This window comes from Eriocheir sinensis, unplaced genomic scaffold (assembly GCF_024679095.1).
Source record: "Eriocheir sinensis breed Jianghai 21 unplaced genomic scaffold, ASM2467909v1 Scaffold816, whole genome shotgun sequence".
Taxonomy (NCBI): domain Eukaryota; kingdom Metazoa; phylum Arthropoda; class Malacostraca; order Decapoda; family Varunidae; genus Eriocheir; species Eriocheir sinensis.
Window position 1 is genome coordinate 163,617 of NW_026112182.1, and position 14,505 is coordinate 178,121.

The window sequence follows — 14,505 nt, forward strand, 5'->3', positions numbered from 1 at the left end:
GAACTCTATAAAAGATAGATACACTTACCTGATACAATAATTTTGCAGCATCAAGAAGTTTGTCTGCTTTGCGATATAATTCAATAGCCTGGAGACGGTTGCCTTTATCTAAGAGATGAGAAGCGTAGCGAGCAAGTAGGGCACTAATCTCCGTCACATTATGTTCCTTAGCAAGTTCCACAGCTTCATGCCACTGATTCAAAGCAACGCAAGTATCTATCGCAGACTTAATCTGATTGCACTGAAAAAGAGGTTTGAATAATGAAAATGAGCTTCAAAATATATTGTTCACACTGTAATAATTAACATCAGCTATATTTTCAAGGATGGTACATGCAATGTACATTCAAAGATATGGATATAGTAAATCAGACCATCACTTTATGGTGAAGCAAGTGGTGTACTACAATTTAAAAAAGCCTCATACTCCTCAATATCCAATGTATATCTTAACTAAGGTAAGGATAAAAGTTGAGTCCTGTACTCTCTTCAGCATAAACACCACATGTAGTAGGGTGGCCAGTCCCTTTCACTGCCGCCTTTATTCTCCCTAATTATGGTTAACCAGGTAACCCCCACCTTTTTTATGTTTTTGCCTATGGCACCGGTAGGTTTTTCTTGGTGGGGCCTGATAAGGCATAAGCAAGTGTTTATAGTGGCTGGGTAGGCCTTGGGGCCACCCAGTAACTCAGAAAAAAACCTCAGGTATGAGAAGGATTAAATTTAAGCCTCTATAGTCCATTCACTTGAGCTGGATCCCTAGCTCATAGCTGACTAAGTGGGGATGCTGTTGATTGGCTGTTGGCAGTCTGATTGACTTCTCCATCACCCAACACACAAGACGAGGTTCAGCAAATATTTATATTTAATTACCTCATCTGTTACAAAGAAGATAAATTTTGTTGACATTAAATTAAGCAGGGATTGTACAACTATAACACGATTTTCAAAACTCAATAGGGTAAAAAACAAAGTAATTATGGTGAGTATAAGTTAGAGAATAATATTTGATGTTTCTACCACTGATTACTTATCATCAATATTTGCAGCAATTATAGTATCAATTTTAAAATAAAACATTCATTCTTGTAAATAAAGTCTTCCTGTATTCAACGGTACTTACAGATTTTAGATAAAAAGCAATAAAAGAGGAGACAAGGAAGGATTTGTAAGAAGTGGTATAAACATGATGACTCTGATTTACACTCACCATAATTAATTTATTTACCCTAGCGAGTTCTGAAAATCAAGTTATAGTTCTACAATCACTGCATAATTCAAAGATTTCAACAAAATTTACTTCAGGTTTGTAACAAATGAACTAAACAAAGAAATATTAATATTTTCTGGACCTACAAAAGTGTGGTGGGCAACAGAGACGTCAGACACCCCACCCGATAACAGGTAATCAGTTGTGTCCTTATTTACTTAGCAAGGGGTCCGGCCACTGCTGGGAGGGATCCAGCTTAAGTGAATGGAGTATGCCAACTGAAGTACACTAAAACTGACCTAAAAGCTTTATATGAACCATCCATTTATAAACAAAAATTTCCCTCATAAAAGAGTCAAAGTCATATAAAGAGAAAGATTGATAGAAGCAAGGCTTCCACAGCTTAGGAGAGAAAAGGATGACTCAAAATTCTGGTAACCTTCTACAACAGTGATATTAACAGCATAGGGATAAGTTTTAATATGAACAGAAGAGAGAGGTAGCACTGCAGTAGTCTATGAGTATGAAGAAAAATTAAAGGAATTGGAGATGGAAAAACTATTGATTCTATATTGATTAAAATAAATGAGTAAATTGAGTAAATGCTGGAAAGAGTAAGGTTATGGTATTTGAGAGGGCGAGAGAACAGGTCACTGATTTTGCAAAGCCATACAGAGTTAGAGCAGAGGGTACAACGAAGTGTAGGATAAGGTTAGGAGAGGAGAGAATGGAGGAGGTGACGGAGTTTAAATATTTAGGGGCAGTTTAATGTAAGCATGAAAGTATGGAAGGTGAGATGAGGGACAGAGCAGTGAAGGGCAGACAGGTAGTATAGGTGCACTGGAGAGAGTTATGAAAGGAAGAAGTGTGAGCATAGAGGTAAAGAGGGGAATAAGGAACAGTATTATCCTGCCAACTCTGTCATATGCATCAGAGACGTGGACATGGAATGTAGCACAGCAATTGAGAATACATGCAGTGGAAATGAGTTATATAAGAGGTGCATGTGGTGTGTCAGGATGGGATGGAGAAAATAATGAGAGCATGTATGAGCAGTTTGGTATGGGTGTAACAGAAAAAGGAGTGGAGTGGCAGAGTGGGTCAAGCGTGGTGCGTTGAGATGGTTTGGACACGTGATGAGAATGGGGGAGAATGAATTTGTGAAGATGAGGGAAGGACTGAGGGAGGAGGTGTCAGGGGAAGACCATCTGTGAAGTGGATCAATAGGGTGAGTGAGTACTGGAGCAAGAGAGTTGTAAGTAGCAGGATTGAGTGTGCTGAGAGGGAATGCCAGAACAGGGAGAGATGGAGACACTTCTGCCGCAGCCATCCCCTGGAGGGAAGTTCCCGCGAGGGAGCAGGGTGTCAGAGATATAGATAGATAGAAATTGACACAAACTCTTAAATATTAACTACCACAGAAGTTGACATGTTCAAGTCAATGTTCATGTCAACTTTTCTTTTCCTGTGGGATTATCTACTAAACCAATATCTGCATCCTCACTTTCATATAAGCTGCAACAGCTTGTTGAGACATTCCAACACTGGTAAACATTTCAGCTATGGATGGCAGAAGGGTAGAATTGTCTGGCAATGATCGGACAAGAGATTCAAGAGATTCAAAATCTTCTAGTTGATAGTAGCATGTACTTAGCATTTCATGGTTATGAGCAGCTTCAAACTGCTTCACAGCTTCATCCCTGAAACATGAAGCATAATCTTTTATTAGAGTTGCTATCATGTACTTTTCTTTGTGATAAGGGATTCACTTCTAAAAATAACTTGAAAAAAAGTGCAATAAATAAAGTGTAGGAACAATTTAATGACCTAACCTAACTAACATGACCTAATCACATAATGCAATATAACTAAGTGTGAAAGAACTGACATATTAAAATATTTTCTGCTTTCCTCTCTTGGACATATAACTGAATGTCTTTGAACCTGCACCTCAACTCATAGTGCTGTGGCTTTCAAGAAACAGTGTGATGAATTGTCTCCCCTCATGTGTACTGCATCCTGTCTGCTGCAGAGTCCTTATATATAAGGAACTTTTAGTAGGGGGAGGAGGTGGCTAAGTGGTCAGCATGCAGGCACAGCATCCTGAAAGACCTAGGTTTGAGTCCCGCCCGCCACTACAAGCTGACAATTTTCAAAAATTGCCAAGTGGCCTAAGACTACCTACATGCTGTCCTAAAGACCACCTATCAACCTGGATTCTAGATTCTCTCTCTATAGGGTAGGCGGTGGCTGAGTGGTAGCGTGCTGAGCCCATATTCACCGGGTGATGGACGACGCGGGTTCGAATCCCCACGCTACCACCTCAGATTTTTCAGTCACCGCCGAGTGGCTTAAAACTACCCACATGCTGTCCTGAAGACCACCCATCAACCCGGACTCTAGAGGAAACCGTCCAAGTGAATCAAGAAGGAGTTCCGGGGGGCAGCATGACCCAAGAGAAGATGGCGCCACTATAAACACTTGCCTGCGCCATGACGGGCTAGGGCCGACTTCCATCCAGGCCCCTCAAGAGAGCCTACCGGCGCTACGGGCGTACACGAAAAAAAAAAAAAATAAATAAAAAAATAAATAAATAAATAAATAAATAAATAAAAAAAAAAAAGGATAAAAAATGAGTTCCAGGGAGCAGCATGATTGACTGACTGATTGGGGTATACAATCATGGTGCCACAATTAGGGCAGCATGAGCAAAGAGAGATAGCACCACTAAAAACACTTGCCTGTGCCATAATGGGCTGTGGCCAACAATCAAGAAAGCCTACCAGTGCCATAGGCTGATGTAAATAAAAAAGTACCTAATAGCAGGGGTGAGCTTTTAACTTAGTGCCAGTTGCATTTTGATTGACTGGTATACTCTTGAGTAAACAGCTGTGATTTGCCAGCAAGTCTTATTAACCCTTTCATTGCTAAATGCTCGCAGCGAGCACTTGCGTAACTTGCCGGTGGTGCTAAACGCTCGCTGCGAGCTCCAGTCGCACTCAAATTTGCCGCGTATGAGAGCATTCCAACACTATTTCTCACCCCACAGCATTGCCAATTCAGTGGGTTTTCCAGTAAATTTGGTGGAAAATCATATCAGCCTAGCGTGGAAAATCTACGGATGAGCAACTGGTGGATGTTGTTGTCCAATACAGCGGCATTTTTGCATAGCTTCACCTATCACACGACTGATATTTTGACCAAATAGTTGTAAATTTTGCAGTTGGCAATACTGCCCTGCCAGAACCCCATCATCAAGAGATCTACTCAGTAGTTGCCTTACAGCTGACCGTCGTGCATATGTAAATGTACGTCTTCACAGGCAACACCCCCTGAACGTACCTGTACATTCGCAGGGGAGTATTACATTACCAAATCTTATAGATCTTGGCCTCCTCTTTCCAATGGTGTTTTTGTTTTTTAACTGTGATGAATAGTTTTTGAGATACAGAGGTTAAAAGACTGAGCACTAGTGTCACTTGCTGGTGGTGCTAAAAGCTCGCTGTGAGCGCCAGTCGCACTCGCAGCAAAAAACACCCCCTGAACATGCCTGTACATTCGCAGGAGAGGCTTACATAACCGAATCTTATAGTTCTTGGCCTCCTCTTTCCAATGGTGTTTTTGTTTTGTTGCTGTGATGAATAGTTTTTGAGATACAGCGGTTAAAAGAGATCCCCTTCCCCCGTTGGGGTGCCCGAGCACGCCTGAGGGGATAGTCTCGTTGCGAGCGCTTAGCAAGGAAAGGGTTAAGTCATGATGTCATGAAAGCTTTGACCACTCAGCTGGGTTAAAGTGGTGTGTGTGCTATTATGTTGTCTCTATAATCAGTGGTTGTAAAAGTTGACTCACCCTGGTGACCCACTTGCAGGCCTTGGAACAATCATATCACTATATGCCTCAATCACTCCTTTAAAAGGCGAGTTTATATCACTCAAGTAAATTTGATAACAATTGCTTTCATTTCAGCTAAAAAAAATGTAGAAAGGTTTCATTAACTTCCCTTCTCATTCATAAATCTGTCCAACTTCCATTCAAAACTTTCAATGGAGTTTGCACCAATTACATATCCACTAAGTTTGTTCCATTCACTCACTATCCTATTTGTAAACCAGTTTTCACCATTTCCTTTTGAACCTTATTTTATTAATCTATATTTGTTGTATGAAAAAATACAGGAAGGTTAGGGTGTGGTGTTCACAGAAGTCTTACTACTTGCATTTGTCTAATTTTTAGTGCAGTACTTAGTTCTGAAACTTTTACCTGCTAAAAGAAACCTATCAAGAGGTTCAAATTGGAGTTTGTAAACCACAATGTCTGTACTGAAGATGCATTCTTCTTCCCTTACAATACACTGTTTTACTTTAAGACTTCACATGTGTAGGACAGTCCATTACACAGAAAAATCTGCATTCTATGACTATAGTGGTTGCATGATTCTCTGGAATATTTTCAACTTTCTTATCTATCACAACAAGAAACTGTTATGATAAGAAATAATTAAAAAATGTACATATAAGCTTATTACATATTTTAAAGCCATGGAATTAAGGAGAAATGTGTTGCAAACACCCACCATTTGTGTCTATCAGCATAGTAATGTCCAATGTTGTTTAAGGCTTCTTCCATCTGTACATCGTCTCCAAATGAACCAGACTTGAGGAGCTGCACAACTCTGAACCAGTCCCCCAACTTGCGCCGAAGGGAGATAGCGAGATCCCTGTTACAAAGAATTGAACTTAAAGTTCTATAGTGATTAACAGCTACAAACAAAATCAACTTTTAATGTATTGTAACCCCTGAAAGTTAAGAATGATTTCAATTAGTCTTACCTAATCAAATCATTGCAATTCAATTATTTATAATTTTGCTTAATGAGGAAAATTAGAAATTATGGAAAATAATTTCAAACCATAAACTTATAATATATAATACATGCTCCAAACAGCTCCATCATAATACTGACATAAATTGAAATTTTCTACTTATTTTCTGAAAATGTTTGACCTGCCACCTGAATTATAATATAGATGAAGGTAGTAAGTGAATATGAATAAACAGCATTAGGTGTAACAAGACCTCTCACTTCAAGGCCTGATGGAAGTAATGTTGAGAACTTTAGAGTGAAGTTTATCTACATGTGCCATATTTCTACCTAGCCTACTTATATTTTGTGGATGTCACAGGGATGAAGGGATGAGCAGCTGGGTGGGCTGCACGCCAACTGGCCAGGCTGGGGATTTGAACCCAGGACTGCAGATTCTTAGTTAGGCATGCTAACCACTACACATGGAGGTGCATAAAATGCCATACAGAGACAGTTTGAAGGTTTAGAGCTGTCACCCTAATTAAACACAGGTTATATGTAAGTATATTTTCAGTAAGATGGAAAGATATAAGTTGAAAGGCTGAAGCAAAAACAAAATTTCAGGCAGTGTCAGTAGTAGGGACATCATGTTTATATAAGTCTTTTGAGAATTCATGCCAGAAAGGGCATAGAAAGTTTATGAATTGATTGATTGACACTGTTTTGTCCCATAGACTGAGAGGATCAAGAAACAACAGGCAATGTTGCTCACTCAGCTTTACACAAGAGACATGCAAATACAGTGGAGACTCAATACTCGAACTTAATTCGTTCCAAATGGCTGTTCGAGCATCAAAAATTTCGACTACCGTAAGTGAAGGCTGGTGATGGATAACGTAGAAGAGGAGGGGAGAAGGGTGGGGAGGAGGAGGGAGGTTATTCATCGGAGGACGAGTCACCGTCTGGTAACTCGTTTCCTGGCGTGATTCCTGTGAACCCACTAGTGGAGGGCTGTGGCTCACTAAAACTTGCACTCTCACGAGATTCCTTTTTCAATCAGAATCTGTCTAATGTGATCTGCCTTTGCCTTTTTTTCAAAATGTCTCTGAAATGCTGCATCAAATTTTCATCAAACTGGTTTATGTTTCTGTGTACGGCAGCAATATCAGGGTGGCACCTCTCCAACAAGTTTCCCAACTCTGTCCACTGCCGCAAATATTTCTTGATCTCTGCAGTGGAGACTCTTTCCTTGCTGTTCCCCTCCTCCTCCCCTGAAGACAGCTCCTCAGTTACCTCCTGCAGCTGTTCCTGGTGAATTTGACGCAGCTCGTCAGTGGTGAGGTCTTCAGAGTGTGCTTGCACCAGCTCCTCCACATCATCACTGTCCACCTCAATGCCTATGGCCCTCCCCAGAGAAACAATGTCCTCCACCACAGCAGACTCCTGGACTGAAGGCTCGAATCCCTCAAAATCCTTGGCTGTCACACAGGTCGGCCACAGATTTTTCCAGGCAGACTGCAAGGACCTCACAGAAATTTGACCCCAGGCTTTATCTATAAGCCTTAGGCAGTGGAGGATATTGAAATGATTCTTCCAAAACTCCCTCAGAGTGAGCTCTGTTTCAGAAGTCACCTCAAAGCACCTCTCAAATAGTGCTTTTGTGTACAGCTTCTTAGAGCTGGCGATGACATTCTGGTCCATGGGTTGGATCAGTGGCATGGTGTTGGGGGGGAGGAACATCACTTCGATGAATTTATACCCCTTACCCAATTCTTCTTCCACGCCTGGAGGGTGTGCAGGGGCATTGTCCATCAACAGGAGGGCCTTGAGTGGTAGATTCTTCTCTATTAGGTATGTCTTTACTGCAGGTGCAAACATCTCCACAAACCACTCCGTGAAGAACTGCCTGGTTGTCCAGGCTTTCTTGTTTGCCCTCCACATCACACTGAGTTTGCTCTTTTGCACACCGTTCTTCTTGAATGGCCTGGGGTTTTCCGAATGGTACACCAGCAGCGATTTAATTTTGCCGTCGCCGCTAGCATTGGCGCACAGAAGCAGGGTTAGCCTGTCTTTCATGGGCTTGTGTCCTGGCAAACACTTATCTTCCTTTGTTATATAGGTCCTGTTTGGTATTTTTTTCCAATACAGGCCTGTCTCATCACAATTAAAGACCTGTTGTGGGCTTAAGCGTTCCTTATCCACAAATTTCTTAAATTCAGGCACAAACTTCTCGGCGGCAACTTTGTCGACACTTGCGGCCTCGCCGTGCCTCACAACAGAATGAATTCCAGTTCTCTTCTTGAAATTCCCAAACCACCCCTTACTAGCTTTAAAATCTTCACTGGAGTCAGAGATAGTATCACAAATAAGATCACCATGGAGCTGCCTAGCCTTCGCACAAATTATGCCCTCTGACATAGAATCACCAGCCATCTGCCTTTCGTTTATCCACACCATCAACAATTTTTCCATTTCTTCCACTGCCGCAGGTCGCTTAAGTTGCTTTTTCACACCCATCGCCACATCAGCTCCCTTAATGGCCTCCTTGTTCTTCAGTATGGTGGCTACTGTAGATTTCACCATACAATACTCAGCTGCAAGATCGGTGATTCTTGCTCCTTTCTCGTATTTATCAATAATCTCCTTTTTCCGTTCAATGGTCGTCACTACATTCTTCCTTTTAGGCTTATTTTCACCACTAATAAGCCTGTTTGGTGCCATTGTAAGTTTCTAAATGAAAAACCACAGACAGAACGCAGGAGAATGTTGTTCTCACAACCGCGGCGGGACAACTGGCGGCGGCAGGGAGGGAGAGGCCAGGAGCCTTTGTTTACAACCACGTGTGCGGACGTTTGAGTACCAGATATTTTTTCGAGTACCAAGTCGAACTTTTGCATTTGAGTATTGAAAAGTTCGACTTCCAAGACGTTCGAGTATTGAGTCTTCACTGTACTATACTCTGATTCTACCTTCTTTTTTAGTCCATGACAGTGATGACATGTAATGTATATATTCAAGACAGTGTAGTTGTGTCAATAAAATGCAATGATTCTTATGACAGAGTGATGTTCCTTATGATGATGTGGAGATACAACTGGATGACGTTCATATGACATAGTGGTTGTGATATGATTGCATGAATGTTTATGAATTTTATCAACTGGTGGTGGTGATGACTACTCAAGTGTGCAGTTAATTACTTGTTGGTGGTCATAGATATGTGAATGAATATTTAATACCTTGGTGGTAGTGATGAGTATTGATTTCATTATTAGGACTGAGAGAATAATGAGTATCAGTATTGGCATTGGCACAGCCTTACTTCTATTCAATCTTGAAATAAATTCAGTTTACTTCAGACCTTTATGGTTTATGAGATATGCAAAGTCAGTGATAAGCAAAATCAAGGTATGGGTCAAATGAGCTTGAGTGGTGTGTGAATGGTAGTGAGCACTATTTCACTAAGTAATACCTCCTCCTCTGAACGAATAGCACCATTTCTGTTTCTTGAGTGTGGTCCCTATCCTCCTGAGTTAGATAAACAAAAATGATGATAGTAATAGTGATGATGGTGGTGATCATTATTATTAAGGTGATGATGATCTATTACACTAAAATACTAACCTGCGATCCACTTCTAGGTATAACCTTTCTGCTTCATCAAAATCCTTGAAGTATGCTGCCACTTCTGCTTTTCTAAGAGCTTCATTTTGAATGTTTGAAATCCTTTTTACTAGCTGAATACCAGGATAATCCTTGCACCGGACAAAAGCTGCCTCAGCATTTTTAAGATCTTGCTTCTCTAGAGCAGCTTCAGCTAGTAAACGCCTGAAAAGAACATTTTTAACAGTACTTGATTGCTTTTGTTTTCTATATTTTTGCTAACTTGCCAATCATGGACATTCCAACTAACTCCTATCTGCACTTAACCCTCTTGTGCACTTGACGCACATGTGCGTCAAAATGTCTTCATGCTAAAGATGACTTGACGCATCTGTGCGTCAAAAAAACTTATTTAAATTCATATAAAATAAAGTTTCAGGTGAAAGTGCATCAATTTTTGGTGCGTCAAAAATGAGCATAAAATTTATGAAAGTAAGGAATTGGCAACTTTGTCCTTTCCATAGATAGGCCGAGCGAGTAATAAATGAGTCAGTATTTGCGCATCAGGCAGGGTGTTCACCCACTGTCTCTGACTGTCTCCATTTTCTGTGGAGAGTTTCCCGTACGTAGGATAACTCGTGTTGCTGAGGGGTGACTCCATCATCGGAGAGAGCGTGCTGATTTCAGTTTTCCATTACTTTCTCAGGATCTAATTTACATTTCGGAATGATAATGGTAATAAGTTTGTAAAAAGATGGTTCAAATGAAGGGTAGCACATAAAATGTTCATGAAAAAGTTTTGAGCTACGATGTTGGGAATATTATTTATTTTTGGTTTATGTTTATTTTCATAGCATAAAATGCCCTAAATTATCTATATAATGGAATTTTTATGTAATCACCTTACAGATAAATTCCTTGTGAGTCTAGTGGTATATAATATGTGCCTACTTATGATTATGTATGGGATGTAAACTGGATACTAAGCAGGTGTATGCAAGGCACGTGGATACGCCACAAATGCTTCTCAACAAATGAGGTACTGGAAAGAAAACTTATGAAACTTACTGGTGTGCGAGAGGGTTAAGAATATGACACATCTATCTTATCTATTGTCAATTTTTGGTGCTATTCCAGCTCTGGACATCTTGACATCCAATTTTCTCAAAATAACAAGAACTAGCGTGCAATGACGAATCCAATGTCAGCCCAAGGCTCAGTAAAACTAGCTATGTAAATCAGAGTGCTGAAGTAAAAAAAGATTAGGTATAGTTGACAATGTTGATTTATTTTCATTTAGAAGCGAGTTAACACATTATCACATAAGAGTGGGACTGTATACACCACAAACCAAAGTCTGGGGTGAGGGTTCTCATCAATGAAAGCTGCAGCATCTTTGATGGACACCTTCTCCAGCAAATCCCGAGTGTCTCGCAGACTCTTCACCTCCAAGGTCAACAAGTGGTCCATAGTTGGAGACTCTGGTTCATTCATCACTTCATCCAACAACACAGCACGTATCTCAAGGTCCTTTGGAACAAGAATTTCATCATTACCATCCTAAGCTTAACCGAAATAAAGTTATTGAGAAATATTTTGCCATAACGAAGCTAAAAGAATATCTAGAAACCTCTACTGACTTCAAAGTTCAAGCCTGAACCTTTATAAAGCTTCTTGGAAACACAATATTAAAAAATTAAACCAGGTAGACTTCCAAAAGAAGCATAATTTTATTACCTATTATTATGTTTACCAACCATAAATCATGTTATATCCCCTTTTTATAAATCTAATCATTATGATTCCTGGTAGAACTTAAAAATAATTGCAATATAGTATATTATTATGTACTGCTGGCCTCCAAGAAAAGAGAGAACAGATTTAGTCTGGTTCCAGTGGTATACTGGTTCCAGTTTGAGACGAGCGACTGGTTTGGAAGACATCCACTTTATCAATTGCATCAGTTCAACCAAAATTTAACACATGATAGGGAACAGAAAATAATGACTTTGAGAGCTTGGAATTGAAGACCAGTCAATTTAATACCATAATTAGAGCTGATAATTAGTTTTTGTTACTAATTTTTAACCCTCTTTCTGGAACCCTACTCCTCCAAGACTATTAGACCTGTAATATTGTTTGATGTTTCATTGAAAAGAGCATGAAGTGCAGATAGTGATATTAAAAGCATATATTATATGTGTTCAGGTTTTGAAGTTACAAACCTCTCAATGTCGAGGATCCTAGCAACCCCATTTTCGACAGTATTTTTTGTATACAACCCTATAACTTTGAAACAAAGTCTATGTTCCATGCTCTTTCAAGCAAAAGCTCAACCAATGTTACTGGTCAAATAGATTTTGCTCTAAAGCTCTAAAATTGAAAAGTAACATTTTGAGAAAAATGCGTTCATAATTTTACAAGTGATTTACAAATTATATTTTGTTGCAAATTGATGATTATTACTCAGGTCCCCTCTTATTAATCAAATCTCAAAGTCAATAAATCTTACAAAATACTGAGCTCAGAAATCCTACCAGTAAGATACTATAAGTGTATAATGGAACAAAGTTAACTCCACTTGTGTTGCCAGGAAAAGAAGTACCATTAGCAATCAACCTCTTCTTGTCATCTACTTCAGCAGAAGAGGAAAAGGAAACTCAGTATAGATCTCTTTTTAAACAAAAATGAATGGGCAAACATGAGACGGCAGGACAGGGAATGGTAGGCAAACATCCCATCATACAAGTTACGCAGCAGGAGTCAGAGCTCACCTCCTCCCCCACAGCGATGAACAGACAGGGGGGAACAGAGGGGTGGGAAGAGACCTCTCAACCATGGACCTCATAACTGAATCTTACTTTAAAGTAGCTTAGTTTTAATTAAAATTGTTGTTTCTTAATAGACATTGCTTCAATAACACGATGTTTATTTGTAATGTAATGAGGTAGAAGGCTGTGGTGAGGTTGAGTGTGAGGAAGAAGGCTGTGGTGAGGTTGAGTGTGAGGAAGAAGGCTGTGGTGAGGTTGAGTGTGAGGAAGAAGGCTGTGGTGAGGTTGAGTGTGAGGTAAAAGGTTGTGGTGAGGTTGAGTGTGAGATAAATGGCTGTGGCAAGGTCGAGTGAGGTAAGTGGCTGTGGCAAGGTTGAGAGTGAGGTAAGTGGCTGTGGCAAGGTCGAGAGTGAGGTAAGTGGCTGTGGCAAGGTCGAGAGTGAGGTAAGTGGCTGTGGGCAGGGTGAGTCTGAGGTAAGTGGCTGAGGCAAGGTCGAGTGAGGTAAGTGGCTGTGGCAAGGTCGAGAGTGAGGTAAGTGGCTGTGGCAAGGTCGAGAGTGAGGTAAGTGGCTGTGGCAAGGTCGAGAGTGAGGTAAGTGGCTGTGGCAAGGTTGAGAGTGAGGTAAGTGGCTGTGGCAAGGTTGAGAGTGAGGTAAGTGGCAGTAAAGTGTGTGGTGTTGTGAGACTGACTAGTGTTGCATGGCTGTCCACTCTCTTTGGAGGCAATAAGAGATTCTCCATTTTGTGAACCACAGCCCTCTTCTGAACCCACTGATTCCTCCTTGGCATCTTGAAATGCTTGAAAAGTGTTCTGAATCACAGTGAATTGAACCAAAGTGCATGAACAGCACATGCATTCCCCCTCAAGTCTGGGACAGCATTAATCATGTATCACTCACTCCTTACCAAACATGAAATGCCAGAAATGGCTTTCTGGTATATCTTTGGTTATTCATTCTAAATAAGTTATTTTCTAAGGATTTCTTCTATACAGAGAGAATGACAAGTAGCATCCGGACTCCCTATAGCAGAGCTACTCAATTATTATGAGCAAAGGTCCAGTTAAACAAGTTTAAATGTATGCAGAGGTCCAGATAAATACTGTAACTGGACTCCAGGGTCCAGGAGTATAAAAAAATATAATTAAATAACATGAATGTCCTGGTGATTGATTCTTGCAAATGTATATTCTCGACTGACTGTAGGGGCAACAGTCAGTCGAAGAAATACACTTGAAAGAATTCATCGCCAGGATCTTCATGTTATTTAATCATATTTTCTACTGGAGCCCGGGGTCCAGCTACAACACTCAGAAGGTCCAGATTCGGACTGCGGCCACCAGTTGAGTAGCCCTGCCCTACGGTATGATGCAGTATTGTGATGCCTGAAGTTATGTGCAGAAAAGGCTGATTTTTACCAACTTGGAGATATTGGATGGGGAAATTTTGTATTGGGACACAATCTCTGATAATTTCGGCACAAATTTAGCAAGTACACGGAAAATACAGGGATGGGTGGAGTTTTAACTTTATGACCCAATAGCTCACCTTAATCCTATCTTAAATTAAGAAAGTGAGCATTATTGGTAGAGCAATGTTTGAGGAGTAGCTGAGGAGACTGACTACACTCTTGTAAGTACTCATTGGAGGATCCTTCAGAACTGCAATCTTCTTATAGAGTGCAGGCTCTAATTCAAATCCAAACCATAGCACTTGATACACAAATTAACCAGTTATTCATCTTCTCTTGTGGGTTGGCCAATAAGTGGGTATTTAGGGAAATATAAAGAAGTAAACTGTTGCAACCAGGATTTCAAAATCAGCCCTATTTCCTAATGCAAGGATTTACATCCACCACAGGCTCAAAAACTAACAATATGGAGATGAGTGCCAAAGCAATGCACAGAACGGTGACAACTACTGGCTACGAATTTACAATGAAAAACATTTTCACTTACTTTCACATATGAGGAGTCCAGAGGTAGAGGTGCGACATCACCAAAACCTAGTTTTGAGTAAATCTCCTTCAAAGTTTAGCTATGTGTACTGTACTTTCCTCTTTTGTATAATAAGAACATTTTTTCTTTTGTATTGAAAAATAAATAAATTTTATTGCTA

General features: G+C 40.2%; 1 protein-coding gene across 3 annotated transcripts in view; it reads right to left on the bottom strand.

Annotated features, from left to right (window-relative positions):
* Positions 1 to 14,505, bottom strand: part of LOC126994526 (WD repeat-containing protein 35-like) — a 46,332-nt gene that overhangs the window by 14,301 nt on the left and 17,526 nt on the right. For 2 of the 3 annotated variants that reach the window (XM_050853843.1, XM_050853844.1), the window contains exons 12-16: positions 10,969 to 11,147; positions 9,639 to 9,842; positions 5,784 to 5,927; positions 2,715 to 2,910; positions 29 to 241 (exon numbers count right to left, since the gene is read on the bottom strand). In XM_050853843.1, the coding sequence (XP_050709800.1) occupies positions 29 to 241; positions 2,715 to 2,910; positions 5,784 to 5,927; positions 9,639 to 9,842; positions 10,969 to 11,147 (936 nt within the window). Of the gene's footprint in view, positions 1 to 28; positions 242 to 2,714; positions 2,911 to 5,783; positions 5,928 to 9,638; positions 9,843 to 10,968; positions 11,148 to 14,505 lie in introns of those variants that run through there. The other variant, XM_050853846.1, reaches the window with a different exon arrangement.